This window comes from Melopsittacus undulatus, chromosome 5, assembly GCF_012275295.1.
Source record: "Melopsittacus undulatus isolate bMelUnd1 chromosome 5, bMelUnd1.mat.Z, whole genome shotgun sequence".
Classification (NCBI taxonomy): domain Eukaryota; kingdom Metazoa; phylum Chordata; class Aves; order Psittaciformes; family Psittaculidae; genus Melopsittacus; species Melopsittacus undulatus.
Genome location: NC_047531.1, coordinates 86,262,606 through 86,275,792, shown reverse-complemented (window position 1 = coordinate 86,275,792; position 13,187 = coordinate 86,262,606). Strand labels below are relative to the sequence as shown.

Sequence of the window (13,187 nt, the reverse complement as noted above, 5' to 3'; positions counted from 1 at the left end):
GAATGGACAAATCTCTAAGCCTGTTTTGCTGTTGGTTTGAGTGCTTGGGTTTTTGGTTTTGTTTGGGGTTTTTTGGTTTGGGTTTGGTGTTTTCTCCTATCTGCTACTCACCTAATTTCTACCTCCAAGTATCTGATCTGATACCCAAAAGCACTTGGCTACAGGGCTGAGGGCTTATGAAAAGAAATTAAAACCACACAAAAATTGCCATAGGCATAAAATATCCTTTGAAATTATACAATTAAGGAAAAAAAAATCTCATGTGTCACCTAGATTATGCCTTACATCAAAAGACACCCAGGTAGCGGAGCTCATTTTACTCCACACACAAATTATTTGCATCACCTTCACCTCACTGGACTCTCTATCACCACTTCCCCATTGTTTAACTGCCATTTGAAGTCCTCATTGCTGAACCTACTTCACCCTGAAACCCCTCCAGTAGGAAAGCTGCTTGTGTGCCTAGATCTTTAGGTTTAGGAATTAAAAGAAGAAACATAGTTCTCCTGAGCAGGGACCTCCAATGCACTTCGTCAGATGCCCTAGCAGTCCCTGCCCAACAGGGAGGGCACAGCCACATCGTGCACCCCTTCTCCACTCACAGCACACCACAACACCCAATATGCAGCCTTGGTCCTCTGGAGAGCAATGTCACACTGAGACACAAGGCCAATTAGTGATAGGACACAAACACTTAGATTCCCATTTTCCCAGCATTCTTCGTTAAACAAGCTGTTATAGCAGACTTATGAAAGAACAGTTATTCTGGTGTCACCCACTCCAGAGCATCGTTTTGCTGCAGACAAATAGCATTTTGCACTCACACAGCTTTTTCCAGCTGAGCACCCACAGCATTTCACAGCTATTAAGCAGCTCAGCACTTTTCACCCTGGGGATGTGCTGAGGAGGCACTGGTGGTGCGGGGAGCCAAGGAACCAAGGTTAAATGACTTGCTCAAGACTACACGATTCTCGGTGACACTCATGAAACTAAGACCTGACATAGAATCATAGAATCAACTAGGCTGGAAAAGACCTTTAGGATCACCAAGTCCATCAGTTCCCCCAGGTGACAGGCACACACACACCTTCAAGTGAACTGGGATACATTATTTATGTCTTTTGAAGATTAAGACAAAGAGCTGGCTAACAACTACCAATCCAACCAACATTACCACCATGAAAAAGAACTAAATCAACTCCCTGAGACACAAGCAATCAAATTACCTCAATATATTCTGCCCCCCAATTTTTTTAACTTGTTAATAACAATGAATAATAAATTAAATCATCAGAAGAGAAAAATCCATGGTGCTCTTATTTCAACACCATCTTTTCTTATTTTTTAATTATCATTTAGAAAGAGCTTAATGTAAAAAACAACAACAAAAACCCTGCATGGAATGTACAGCAGTGAAACTGAAACCATGTTTGATGAGACTTTTTCAGGAGATAACTAGAGAAGGGGATAACACCAAGGGCAACAGCTATACTTGACATGATTGTACCCATTAACTTCACTAAATGCTTTTTTGCTCACCATGAATCACTGGCAATAACTTAGGTTTTGGCACATTTATTCTCGTATATCTTGTTAGGCTTAAAGCCAAATGGTGTATTAAGTAATCAGATACGTACCATGTTATCCTCCTTTGTTTGGCAGATTTTCTACCCAATTTGTTTTTTCCTATAGCTGTTTTTTTCTTTTTTAACTAAAAGATATTTTCATGAAAACAAAGTTTTATTGCAACAAGCTTTCTATGGACAGCTTTGATAAACTCTTGCTGGGGAAGCATTGTTGTCTCCAACAGGAGAATTGCTCTGAAAGAGAACGCCATCCCATAACAGCCAATAATTCTTCCCTTGAATCTTCTTTATGTGCATTTTTTCACTAACAGATAATACACACACATATATATATATCATAAAATTAACATAAAATACAGTAGGATGGTATTAACATGCACTCGAGGAAAATGGGGAAGACTAGGGACCAAACCTGGAAAATTCTTGGGTGCATTTCATACCACAGCTGCTAACAGGGGACCATGGACTAGCTCATACTTGATTTAAGCTAAACTAGTATACAAAAATAGATTCAAACCTTAAATTAAAACTTATGTCCTCCCAACCACGAAAAGCTTCCAAAACTAAAACTTTTATATGTTTAAAAAGGCAATAGCTTTCTGTGTGAATTAATAAAAACACCAAACAAACAACAAAATCCACATATATTCTTCAATATTCATAAAATTAAAGCACAGGCAATTTCTTGATTGCTTTTTTGGTGGCTGAACAGGTTTTGTCTTTGTATAACTTTAATATAAATGTCATGAGCTTGACTGATGTAGGAGGCATCAGAGCACAGTTACTCCAACAATGCCAAAGAATGCTTTCCTTATGAAGGAAGCAGTTGATTCTGCCTTCAGCTAATTACAAAGCGCTGTTGCAGGTAACCTACCTCAGTTGACAGTCTTTTCATTTCTTGCTTCCTCTGTTGCTCTGCAACATTTGCCACAGACTCAGCCAACTGATTGAGTTCTTGCTCCTTGGGAGCTCCCATGAAGTTCAGCAAAGGAGGTTCCCAACCATTTCGGAAACGGGGGACATAAGGTGGAATAAAATGGTCTTTGGGCCAATCCGCTCTGTATGAGAAGTAAATTAGAGACATGTATCAAGGGCCACACAAATATTGATTTCATAGGTTTTACTGAAAATAGAAATGCTTCAGAATTTTTATTAGCATAGAGGAAAGGATGGGATTACAGTACAAGCAGAATAGTGTTAGAACACAGAAAAACAGCAAAAATCATTTATTGGCCACAACTATGCTCCCTGATGTGTTCTGAAGAAAGAAACTGTTCCTGCTGTAGGGATGTGCCAGTGGTAAAACACAACAAACACCTGTCTTGTAGCAAAGGATGAGTAACAGAAGAATCAATCAAAAACCTAGGATTTAACTCTTAAAAAGGGGAAAATACTGCAATGATCTATTTGTGTGGAAGCACCAGACAAGAACAGCCTGCTCTATAAAGAAGTCTGAAAGCAGGTATTGAGCACAGAAGCTTAGGGGGCCTAGCCAGACCTAAAACAAAAAGTTAAGCAAGAGCTTTCACTGACAAAAATCCCAACTCTGCATACTTCAATATACAAGAATTATCACCACATATGCTGTTTAACAGTCCAGATTGATCTCTTTAAAATACTGTATTACTTTTCAGAGCTCCATTAACATTCCCTATTGTAATACAATATACCAAAAGCTACAGTTTTCATGCCCTGGCTTTGTATGATACATAACACATGGTATCTTCACAGTGGAATTAAAAATGGGAATGTACATTAGTGTCTTTTAACAGTCTCATTGACACTGCTTCAAATTAGAGGAACAAATGCTGCCAGTCACACAAGCTACGGGAGCAGTCAGCAGCTACCAGCTCATTAGCAGGCCTGTGCTAGGTCAGTAACCCTTGAGTTTTATCATTCACTTCTCCAGCTACACCACACCACAGTATGCCTCTGGATACAGAGATCAATCAGAGCATCATTTCTCATCTGCACAGGTCAACCAACTTCGTTCTTTACTGCCTGACACGAGCTACTTTTCTTTCCATTAAACTTCTTATTGGGATGGACTAAACAAATGATGATGGTATTTCCAAGACAAGAGCCCATTATTTTACCCAGTGATCTATTTTCCCTGCATAGGTCTCCCACGCTCTAAGGCAATTTCTACTGTCAGTCCCAGCATGAGCTTCTGTAAAGCCAGCAGAGCTTGAAGCAGGTAAAGGCAAGCAAATGGTACTTGGCTTAGGTAAACTCTCTGGCAATCACAAGGAGCTGCAATTCCTGTTTCCAGCTCATCTTGTAATAGCAGGGCAACTGATAGGCCCAAAGACAAACTTGGACATTCATGGTCCTGCAGCAGAACGAGATCTAGGAAGGGAAAGACCTTTACGTGACCCTCCCTACTATGAGGATGTTTGTCACTCCATGCTATAGAGCTTTCCATGCAGCCTTCCAGCAAAACACTCAACTACTTTTTAATTAATCAATTAACTAAAGAAATCCACTTGGTAGATGTTTATGTTCCAATTGGAAATCTAAAAGCAAATACAAATAAACTCAAAACACATCATACATTTCCAGCAAAGTGACTTAATCATCATCAGATGTACTCACCTATCACAAATAAGGATTAAAACACACTTTGTTAATTTAAGCTTTTTCTTTTGAGTGTTCTGTTTACCTAAGTAATTCTTGATACCATGGACAATATTTCTGTCTGCATTTTCTCCCTCCCTGAGAACTGTAAAATCAAACCAATCCCAAATCGCACTGAGGCTAAAGAGATCCTTTCAAAACACTTCCAAGAGCAGTTCCGTAGAGTCTAAAGCCTAACAAACTAATCCTGAGGTTCTTGGGGGTGGGTTACCTGGTTAAGATTGTGTCAAAATAAACCTGAGTTGAGAGATCATCTCTAAAATATGCAAAGGCTTCTTCTCACCTGGCTTTGGTCCATGTGTCACCCAATGACATCCATAACTGTCCTTCCTCACTGGTGACGGTATATCGTAGGAAGTCTATCGTATCTTTTGTTAAGAGGGGGCTGAGTACTGTAGCAGCAAGCTCTGGACCTCCTGTTGTCTGTACCACCTAAATGCAAGTATTAAAATAATCCAAAATAACATACATATTGTCAGTGAGGAAGGTACTGTGGATATAAGCTACTTAGAGTGCTGCTAGGGAATGCTTATTACTTGCAAGAAAAACCTCTCATAAAACTCTGAGAGGCTAACAATGTATCTGAATGTCCTACAGCTTAATTAAACCATTTATTTCAGAAGAACTTCTGTTTGGTCACCATTTTATAATTAGACCCACTTTTGGCAATATTATTTTTGCTCAACTGATCAAAACTACACATACTTCCATTACACTGACATATGGCTACACTTTCAACTTTCCTCCTGCATTATGTAAAGTAGCTCAATATTTTATTATTAAACATTATAATGTCAAACTGTAACAAAGCTAAAGATTAATTAAGTAAATATATTTAATAAAAGGCATATATGCAGAAAAGGATATAAAGTATTTTTTAAGGAGAACCTCTTCACTAGATACACACATTTCTCTTTAGTTATTATCCAGGGACAAAATATTTCAATCTTGCTATCACTGAAAAGGTTATAGAGCATATAAATAGAAGAGTTATGAAGGAAAAGACTGAGAAAGTTTTAAAGCCTTACCATATGTAGTGGAGTAAAGAGAAAATGAACCAGTTCAGCTGCACTAGGGTTCTGGATGTGGAACTTTAATTTGGCCTGAAGGAATGGGAAAATGATACATTTTAGAAGACATTTAACCTTAATGACAATAAACATTTCACGTAAGAATGGGCATCACTGTTCAGGCCAGAGGTCCTCCTAAACCCAGTGTCTGTCTGCAATATCCACTAAGTGCAAGTGCTCATTCATCCAATTGCTTTTGAATCCATGTAAATCTTTAGCATCTACTGACCAAAACAAGAAGTTCCAGGACAAAATTAAATACTTTGTAAAGAAGCATCTCCTTTGGCAATTTGCTACCTCTTGGTTTCTTTAGTATTCTGTAGTTCTCTTGCAAATGAAAACCAAGCAATCCTTCTCTACTTACTTTTTTTCCAGTGATTTTCATAACAATTTACACATTTATTACATTATCCCTCTTTTTGGTCTTTTTCAAGCTAAAGTAATTCTCTCAAGCATTCTTGTCCTCCCTTTACCTTCTTCAATTTTATTACACTGGGAACAAAATAAGGTTAGGGAACATATCAGCTCATTTGTTAATTCTCCCCTCCCATCCCCCAGTGGTTCTTAACATTTGCTTGATTCATCACCATTGAACAAGGATGGTATTCTCATAGGAATCTGTACAACACCAACATTTTGTTCTGATTTGGTTTATATATTAGATTTTTCTCCACCTTTCTATGACTACCGTATCTATCAATATTGAATTTCATCTATTTCTTTATCTGCTATCATGAGATATTTCAACATCTGTAGACTCTACACTCCCCTTTTGCCAGAACACCTGAATGCCCATTCAAACAAGGTTTCTAGTCATCTACCTGCAACTTGCCATTTTGATCTGCTGTTCTTTAACCTATTGCCACTTCTTCAATTTGAAACAGATCATCTCTTGTGCCCCCCCATATAAAATGTTTTTCATGAGCATATTGTCCACTATCAAGCTTTTCTAAGTAAATATACATACTAAGATATCATATACTTTCTCTGATACACCTTCTTTGAAGATTTCTTTTATTTACTGATCACTCATTCACCCTGCAGGCTCCAGAAGAAAGAAACACACCAGAATGCGTTTTAAGAAGTTATAGTAGTTTTTATTGTATCTTGCCATCTGTTCCTCAAACTGCTTTTGGCCAGCCTCAATCTGCTTTTACATCTAGCCTTCCAGAATGCTTCCCCAAATGAAGAAAGGAGGAGGGTGTGTTTTCACTTCTAATAGCTTCCTATACATTGTCCTTCAGCCATAATAGCTCACTTTTGGTCTTTCTAAAGGGGTTTTTTGACAGATGGTACACATTTTCTAGGAGCTTCTGGCACTGTGTTTTAAAATAGTTTCCATTCTACCAGCAAAGATTTTATTCTTTGAGCTACTTCTTTTATTTTTAAAATAGATTCTTCATTTTATACAGTTTTCCAGGTCTGACATAAAGTGAAATTTCAGGCTTTTGTGGCTCCTGCAACAATGCTGAAGTAAAGAACTGTTACAGCACAAAGCTCTTCAAGAGCAACATCAGAAAACAGGTCCTAGATGCTGCTGAGCACTAAAACAAGAACTGCTTCTTCTCCTGCACAGAAGATGAAGACTAAAGATGCACATGTTGTTCCTGGGTGAAAAACTAATTCAAATGCAGAACACAGTGAGGAGTAAGAATGGGGGGAAAAAGAACCACACAAGCAGCACTATTACTGAGAAAGATCATCATGTTCTAAGACATTCATCCCCTCAAAACAGCAATCCTTCAAGGACAGAGTTACAGCATTCAATATAGGATTTAATATATATAATATATAAAATAATAATATATACATTAATATATACATTGATATATATTCTTAACATTTCTAAGTATCTCAGAGCTCTGCAATCAGACCACATTCCCCAAGAGGAAGAAAAAAAACCAAACTGATTTGACTCAGTAAATACAAGAATGATTTTCCCCATTGGCACATCTTCCACAGCAATTGGAAGAGAGCATCTCAAACTAAATGCTTTGAAGCTGTCCCACTTGCTGCCTTCTTTTAATAGCACTTGCAGAAGAGTAGATGCCAGCAGAAGACTACTGAATTAACATCTCTGTTTGTTGAGAACCAATTTGTCAGATGGAGCACTCTGAGGACAGAAAGGTCCTATGTAATGATACCAACAAGCACAGAGAGCTTGATGGGCACAGCAAAACAGAACTGAATTAAGGCCACAGCTGGTGATCCTGGCAAGCATGCAACAGAGCTGTGAACCCTACAGGCATTCCTAGAAATTCTTTCATGAATTTCAAGTAGAAGTCTTTAAGGAGCCAGAAAAAGAAGAAATACAAGAATACTGGAAAAGAAGCATCCTCCTCTAGTCACTGTGTAGGGAAGTGGAGGAGCAGTATCCCAAAGCTCAAAGGAAACCTAGGCCAGAGGTGGCCAGCCCTGCTCTTGCCTCAGTTCAACCTAGGATGGAGAAAGAAATGGTGAAAGCCCAAGACCAGTCAAGTATCAGCTTAGCTACCCTCCTGTGCATCACCCAAGGATTAAACAAGGTTCCATTTCCATCATTCTTCAAGAGGACGCTTGTGGGCTTGCTCCTTCTGAAAGAGCAGTGGAGACTCAAGACAACACAGATTCAGGCTTACAGTTCCCTGGATGGCATTACCACCTCCACTTGTCTGGCAAGAGTAGGGTGTTTAAGACCCACAAAGTTTCTCTACATGGACAAGGCACCATGAAAGTTAGGCAAAAGGCAGAAAACTTGATTAATGCATTCCCAAAGATAAGATGACCTTGTTGACACCTCAGCTCTCTTAGGGGCATCAACAATAAAGCATCCACACAGTCTAGAAAAGCAGGAACCTCCAAGAAAACCCAACTTAAAATTAACAACAAAGAAAATCCATCATGTTACTGATTATTCCTTTTCCTCTCCACCTTTCACCACAGTTTGAGTTCTCCAATTCATACTAGCAGAGTAAGACACAGGAAAACCAATGCAGCAAAATCAGCACCCAGAGTAATTTATAGTGGCAGGGAAAACAAGGATTGTGTTACACTTAACCTCTGCTATCTCCGGGAAAAGCCATTATCGCATGAGTCACTGGCAGTCACTTACCAGAAGATTGAAGCCATGCTTGAATTTTTGGAAGCAGTCAACAAATTCATCTGGAGGTGGTGGTTTTGCACGGAGGGTAAGAACTCCCTCTGTGAACAAAATTAGGTTTTTATAGATCCATTTATATGGGCTATAACTTCTACAAATATTACAGATAAAGACATAAATACGTAATGAATTTGGAAACTTAAAGAATTTTGTAAATATAGAGCCATGACAGTGAGCATATTCTGTGGTCACATCTCTTATTAAACACTCCCTATTAACTTCAAGCACATGATTTTCATAGGCTTCCCTCGAAGCAAATACTGCACAGGATATTTTTGTGCTCAAAGTAATAGAAAATTGATACATTAATGAAAAAAAAAAACCAACATAAAAGGTCACATTTGCTAGCTAATTCAATGAGCCTTCGAGAAACAGAAATGTGTGCAGCAGAACTCCTACCTCCAGGTCCTTTCTTTTTACTTTTCTTTGCTTTCTTCCTCTTCGAAAGTTCCGTAAAAGCTTCAGCAGCTTTCTGAAGTTTGGTAACAAAATACTCAATGTCATCCAAAATATGGTTCAGAATTTGCTGTGGGAGAAAAGAAAAGTCAAGGTTTCTCCACACATCTATAACAGAAATACTCTAAGAATCCAAACGACCACAGTCTCCCACAGGTTCCAACAGCTTCCTCAGAACGAAGTTCATGCTAGAACTCTCCATATTTAGATTAATTATATTCTTAACTTTACACGCCTGTGAAGTATTCTACATCTCAGATATTGAAGAACTTTGGGCCACTGAAGTAGAGCTGCAAAATTTCACAAACATTAAGCAATATTACTTGTAGTTTCTCACTTACAACATCTCTGTCAATCCTGGCTGCTATCATCTCTGCTGTTTCTTCATGGTCATGGTATTGTCTATGTTTTTCAACTGCAGAAAAGAGAAGAAAATGAGACATCTGTATACTTGACATTAGTAAACAAAACTTCCTATACAGCTTATCCTTTAAACCATACTACTGTAAGGAAAAGATGGACAAAAGTGCTTGTACCATCCACTTTGCAAGGACTCCACACAACCTGAACATCTTGCCTGATCCTTTAAAGTCTCACAGGAAACTTAGGTGTATGCTTTCAGTCAGCTTAGCTGAATGAATGAAGTTTACCACAGAAGTGTGGTTAGCCAGATTCTGAATAACAAATTTACAGCAGAGATGGCAGTTTATAAATACTATATAATGAGAAATCCTCCCATGTTGCAAAATATGCTGAAAGCTACTCCAGTAGAAGTCAGCAACCAAGAGTGTAGCCATGACTTCAAATACAATTCAATTTAAAAGACAATTAGCAAAAAGGAGTACAAAGTCTGGCAACACAGAAATGGGAGGTAATGAAGTAACAGAGCTGACCATTTTTAGTTGTTTCCTTTGCATAGGCGTGTATTTTGTTGAGAGATACAGTTTAATAAATCAAGAACAATAAAAAGACTCCGTGGTTAATGACTTCTGATTCTTAAATTTTCGTGTCTATTATTCAAGACACAACCAAACTTACAACAGAAACGACCCAGAAAAGGTCTCAACTTCACCTTATTATGGTCCATTTTACAGCAGGAGATTTATTGCTTCAAAGAACATCTTTTTTCAAAGAAATCTGATACATACAAAACTGTTTCCCTAAGGGGCAAAGGGAGGTGGCAAAACAAAAAAACAGAAAAACTCCCTCTACCAAAAAAAACAACAAACAACCAAACCCAGTAAAATGTTTCAACATTCCTTGATGAAGGCTTTAAAAAAGAGGAAAAACCAAAACAACAACAACAACAACAAGAACTAGTTTAGCCATACAAGCCATTATAAAGATAAACCTACAAAACCAAATAATGCTGATCTCAGTCACCTTTTAATCCATGATTATAGTTTTTAATTTTCAAAAATACCTGACCTACACTCTTCATGTTACTGAGAAAGAATCATTAAATTACTGGAGTTATAACAGTGCTGGTTACTGTGAATGTTACTACTGTGTTCACAAAAAAGCCCAGGTTAAAACTGGTAGCCCACATCCCCTCCCACCTAAACACAAGTGAAACCAGCTCCAAACAGAAATGCAGAAAACGTGTAAGTGCAAGTAAATGACAAGTCACATTATGACACATAGGTCTTATTCCCCAGATCAGGCAATGGTGGCTTGGGGCATTGCAAACTAGACCAGGAGAATATTCCTGTCTGCTCTCAGTGTAGGCAGAGGGGTGACCTTGTACAGCCATTTCTGTATCTGGATTCAATTACTGTAATCTTTATGGAAGTGATCTTTACAGATTGTTTTAGCATCCCATGGATGTCCCGCCCAGAACAACCCTTTGCCACTGCACTGAGTGGTGGTGGTCGCTCAGGAATACTCACACTCGCCCTGCTCAGCAGCCCATGCAGACCACGCTGCCACGCGGCTTCTCACGTCCACTTGGGTGATGGTCCCTGGTGGCACAGGGGCAGGTGCCTGCGGCGGCGGTGGGATGGCACTGTCAGCTTTGGATATCATTCTTGAGGGAAAACAGAAAGCCAACAAGTGACACTTGAAGGAAAAACATTCTATTTCCTTGTGCTTAATCAGAGAAGACAAGGAGATTTCACAAGGACCTTTCACTGTTGAACACAGTATGGGCTTGCCAAGTAAGCAGTACTCAAGACAACAATGTGTAAATATGCTAAGCACAAGTAGGAAACCCACTCCATGATGGGGTTAGCAATTTTTTTCAGCACCTGGCCACATAGGAAATCCCCCAACAGTGCCAGAGAACATGATATCTAGAGATCTGCAAGTTTACACAGGTAATGTCAGTGGCTTAGGTTTAGTAGAGGGAATTTTTATCACCATATGCAGTCTACTGGCTGGACTTCCATTTGGTGTAGCTTCCATTAGAAGCTACCTTTCAGCAATCGCAAGTTGGACATCTAGTCCCTAAATTTGATATGTTGTCAATCGCCTTTTTCTTAAAACCCTACCAACAAAACCAATTAAATTTACTGGCTGATTTTCCTTTTTACAACCTGCCTTGATACAAATGTGTCAGTGTTTCCATCTGCAGTTTTCCAGTTCCCAGTGTAGTTTTTAAATACCATAACGAAAGAGGTCTTTGAAGTCAACCTACAGCTTGATACAAGCAGACAAAAAAATCCCAGTAACTCCTGCTATACCCACCCACACAGATCCCATCCCTTCCCCATGCCCTCATGCAAAAGCAAGATCTTCACCTTAAATTCATCTTTTTATAATCCCACCACATTCAACAACACAAAATGTCAACTCTTACCTGGCCTTTGAACACTGAACAATAAAATATTTCCCTTTCATTCCTCCCAATGCCAGCACATACATGACACAACAGCAAGTAACCAGTGTTAAGCACTCATGATCTCTTCACTTCATGAGCCCTCAGAGACTGATATGTCAGATTATTTTTCCATCAGATGTACTGACCTACATAATTTTCCCAATTATATCTCATTAGTTTCCCTGAACATCCAATGTGTTTGGGTCCTGGACTGCCTCTTTGTGCTTGTACTTGTTTGTTAATCCCACAAACAGCAGAGAAGCTTTCACTACCAGGGAAACAAGAAGTCTTCAGCATCATTGAACAGGCACGCAGGAAGATTATTCCACCTACAGTTGCTGTTTCATTTAACATCTTTAGATCCCAAACCCTTTTAACATAATCTTATTTATTTGGAGTTATGAAGCATTCATTTTTCATTTAAATTTGAACTGCTTGACCCATATGCAGAATTGAGACACGCAATGCTATTCTTTGGCATCCAGCACTGATGTCAGCTATTCCCATCACTAAAGTAGAATCAGGAAAGGTAAGAGTGATGCTATGAATTGAAAAAGCATAGATAATTATTAAAACAAGGTTTCTACAAATGGTTCTGGAAGTATATTTTCAACTAGCAAAAAAGAGCAAAAGACAGCAGGCAGACTTGAAGAGCTTCTGAATGCTATAACACTATGTGATAAACCCATATACTGACAAGAAGTTAGGTTTTTACCTCAGTGTTTCAAGCCTCTTCTTTTGTTTCCCACTTTTGCTGTCACTTATTGCACTTTCAATATCTTCATGTATAAAGGTAGCCTAAAGAGACAGAAGCAGAAACCATCAGTTATCAGCTAGGCTAGCCATATATATGAAATAAGTACCTACTCATGCACTTTCTTAGGGCATCTTTAGATTCCAAATTACTTTATTAAATGCCATTTATTTAAAAGTTCTGGGGTAAATTCTTTCACATATACACAGAACAAAGGAATACACAATGCTATTGTTTGCAAGTTAGTATTTTTGTCACGGTTCCAACTACAAGCATTATCACCAGATCAGTATGTAATGTAGATACCAAATTTGTCTCAACAGCTGTAATTATCTCAAGTCCACCATTCTTGCATAAGCTATTGTTTCCCCTCTGCATAAGTTATTTTTGTTTTTCTCAAGTATTTTAGGGGAAAGGCATACTATTAAAAAATAAAAATATCTGCTATAGATAGTAACAACATAAAAGTTTAGGAAAGTAACTGCTAGTGATAAAGCTTCCTTTAAGAAATAACAATAGCCCTCAATTTCTCTTCAATGTAACAGCAGATACATTTTTCAGCACATCCATAGGTTCCTGCCTCTCCATAACCACAGTCTGCCTCCACCAGTGGCCCCCAAGTGAACGTTTGATGCATGTCTAAGGCATTAGTTTAATAGATCTTTCATTAAATAGGTCACAGCTTCTCATAGGATTCTGTTAACGTGTCTTCAGCTGACAAATTAAT

General features: G+C 38.5%; 1 protein-coding gene across 11 annotated transcripts in view; it reads right to left on the bottom strand.

Annotated features, from left to right (window-relative positions):
* The window catches only part of EPS8 (EGFR pathway substrate 8, signaling adaptor), a 122,238-nt gene that overhangs the window by 21,130 nt on the left and 87,921 nt on the right, over positions 1 to 13,187 (bottom strand). For all 11 annotated transcript variants that reach the window (XM_034063080.1, XM_034063084.1, XM_034063090.1 and 8 more), the window contains 8 exons: positions 12,422 to 12,504; positions 10,778 to 10,914; positions 9,230 to 9,303; positions 8,832 to 8,958; positions 8,385 to 8,473; positions 5,252 to 5,326; positions 4,507 to 4,655; positions 2,461 to 2,644 (listed from right to left, as the gene is read on the bottom strand). In XM_034063080.1, the coding sequence (XP_033918971.1) occupies positions 2,461 to 2,644; positions 4,507 to 4,655; positions 5,252 to 5,326; positions 8,385 to 8,473; positions 8,832 to 8,958; positions 9,230 to 9,303; positions 10,778 to 10,914; positions 12,422 to 12,504 (918 nt within the window). The remainder of the gene's footprint in view (positions 1 to 2,460; positions 2,645 to 4,506; positions 4,656 to 5,251; positions 5,327 to 8,384; positions 8,474 to 8,831; positions 8,959 to 9,229; positions 9,304 to 10,777; positions 10,915 to 12,421; positions 12,505 to 13,187) is intronic.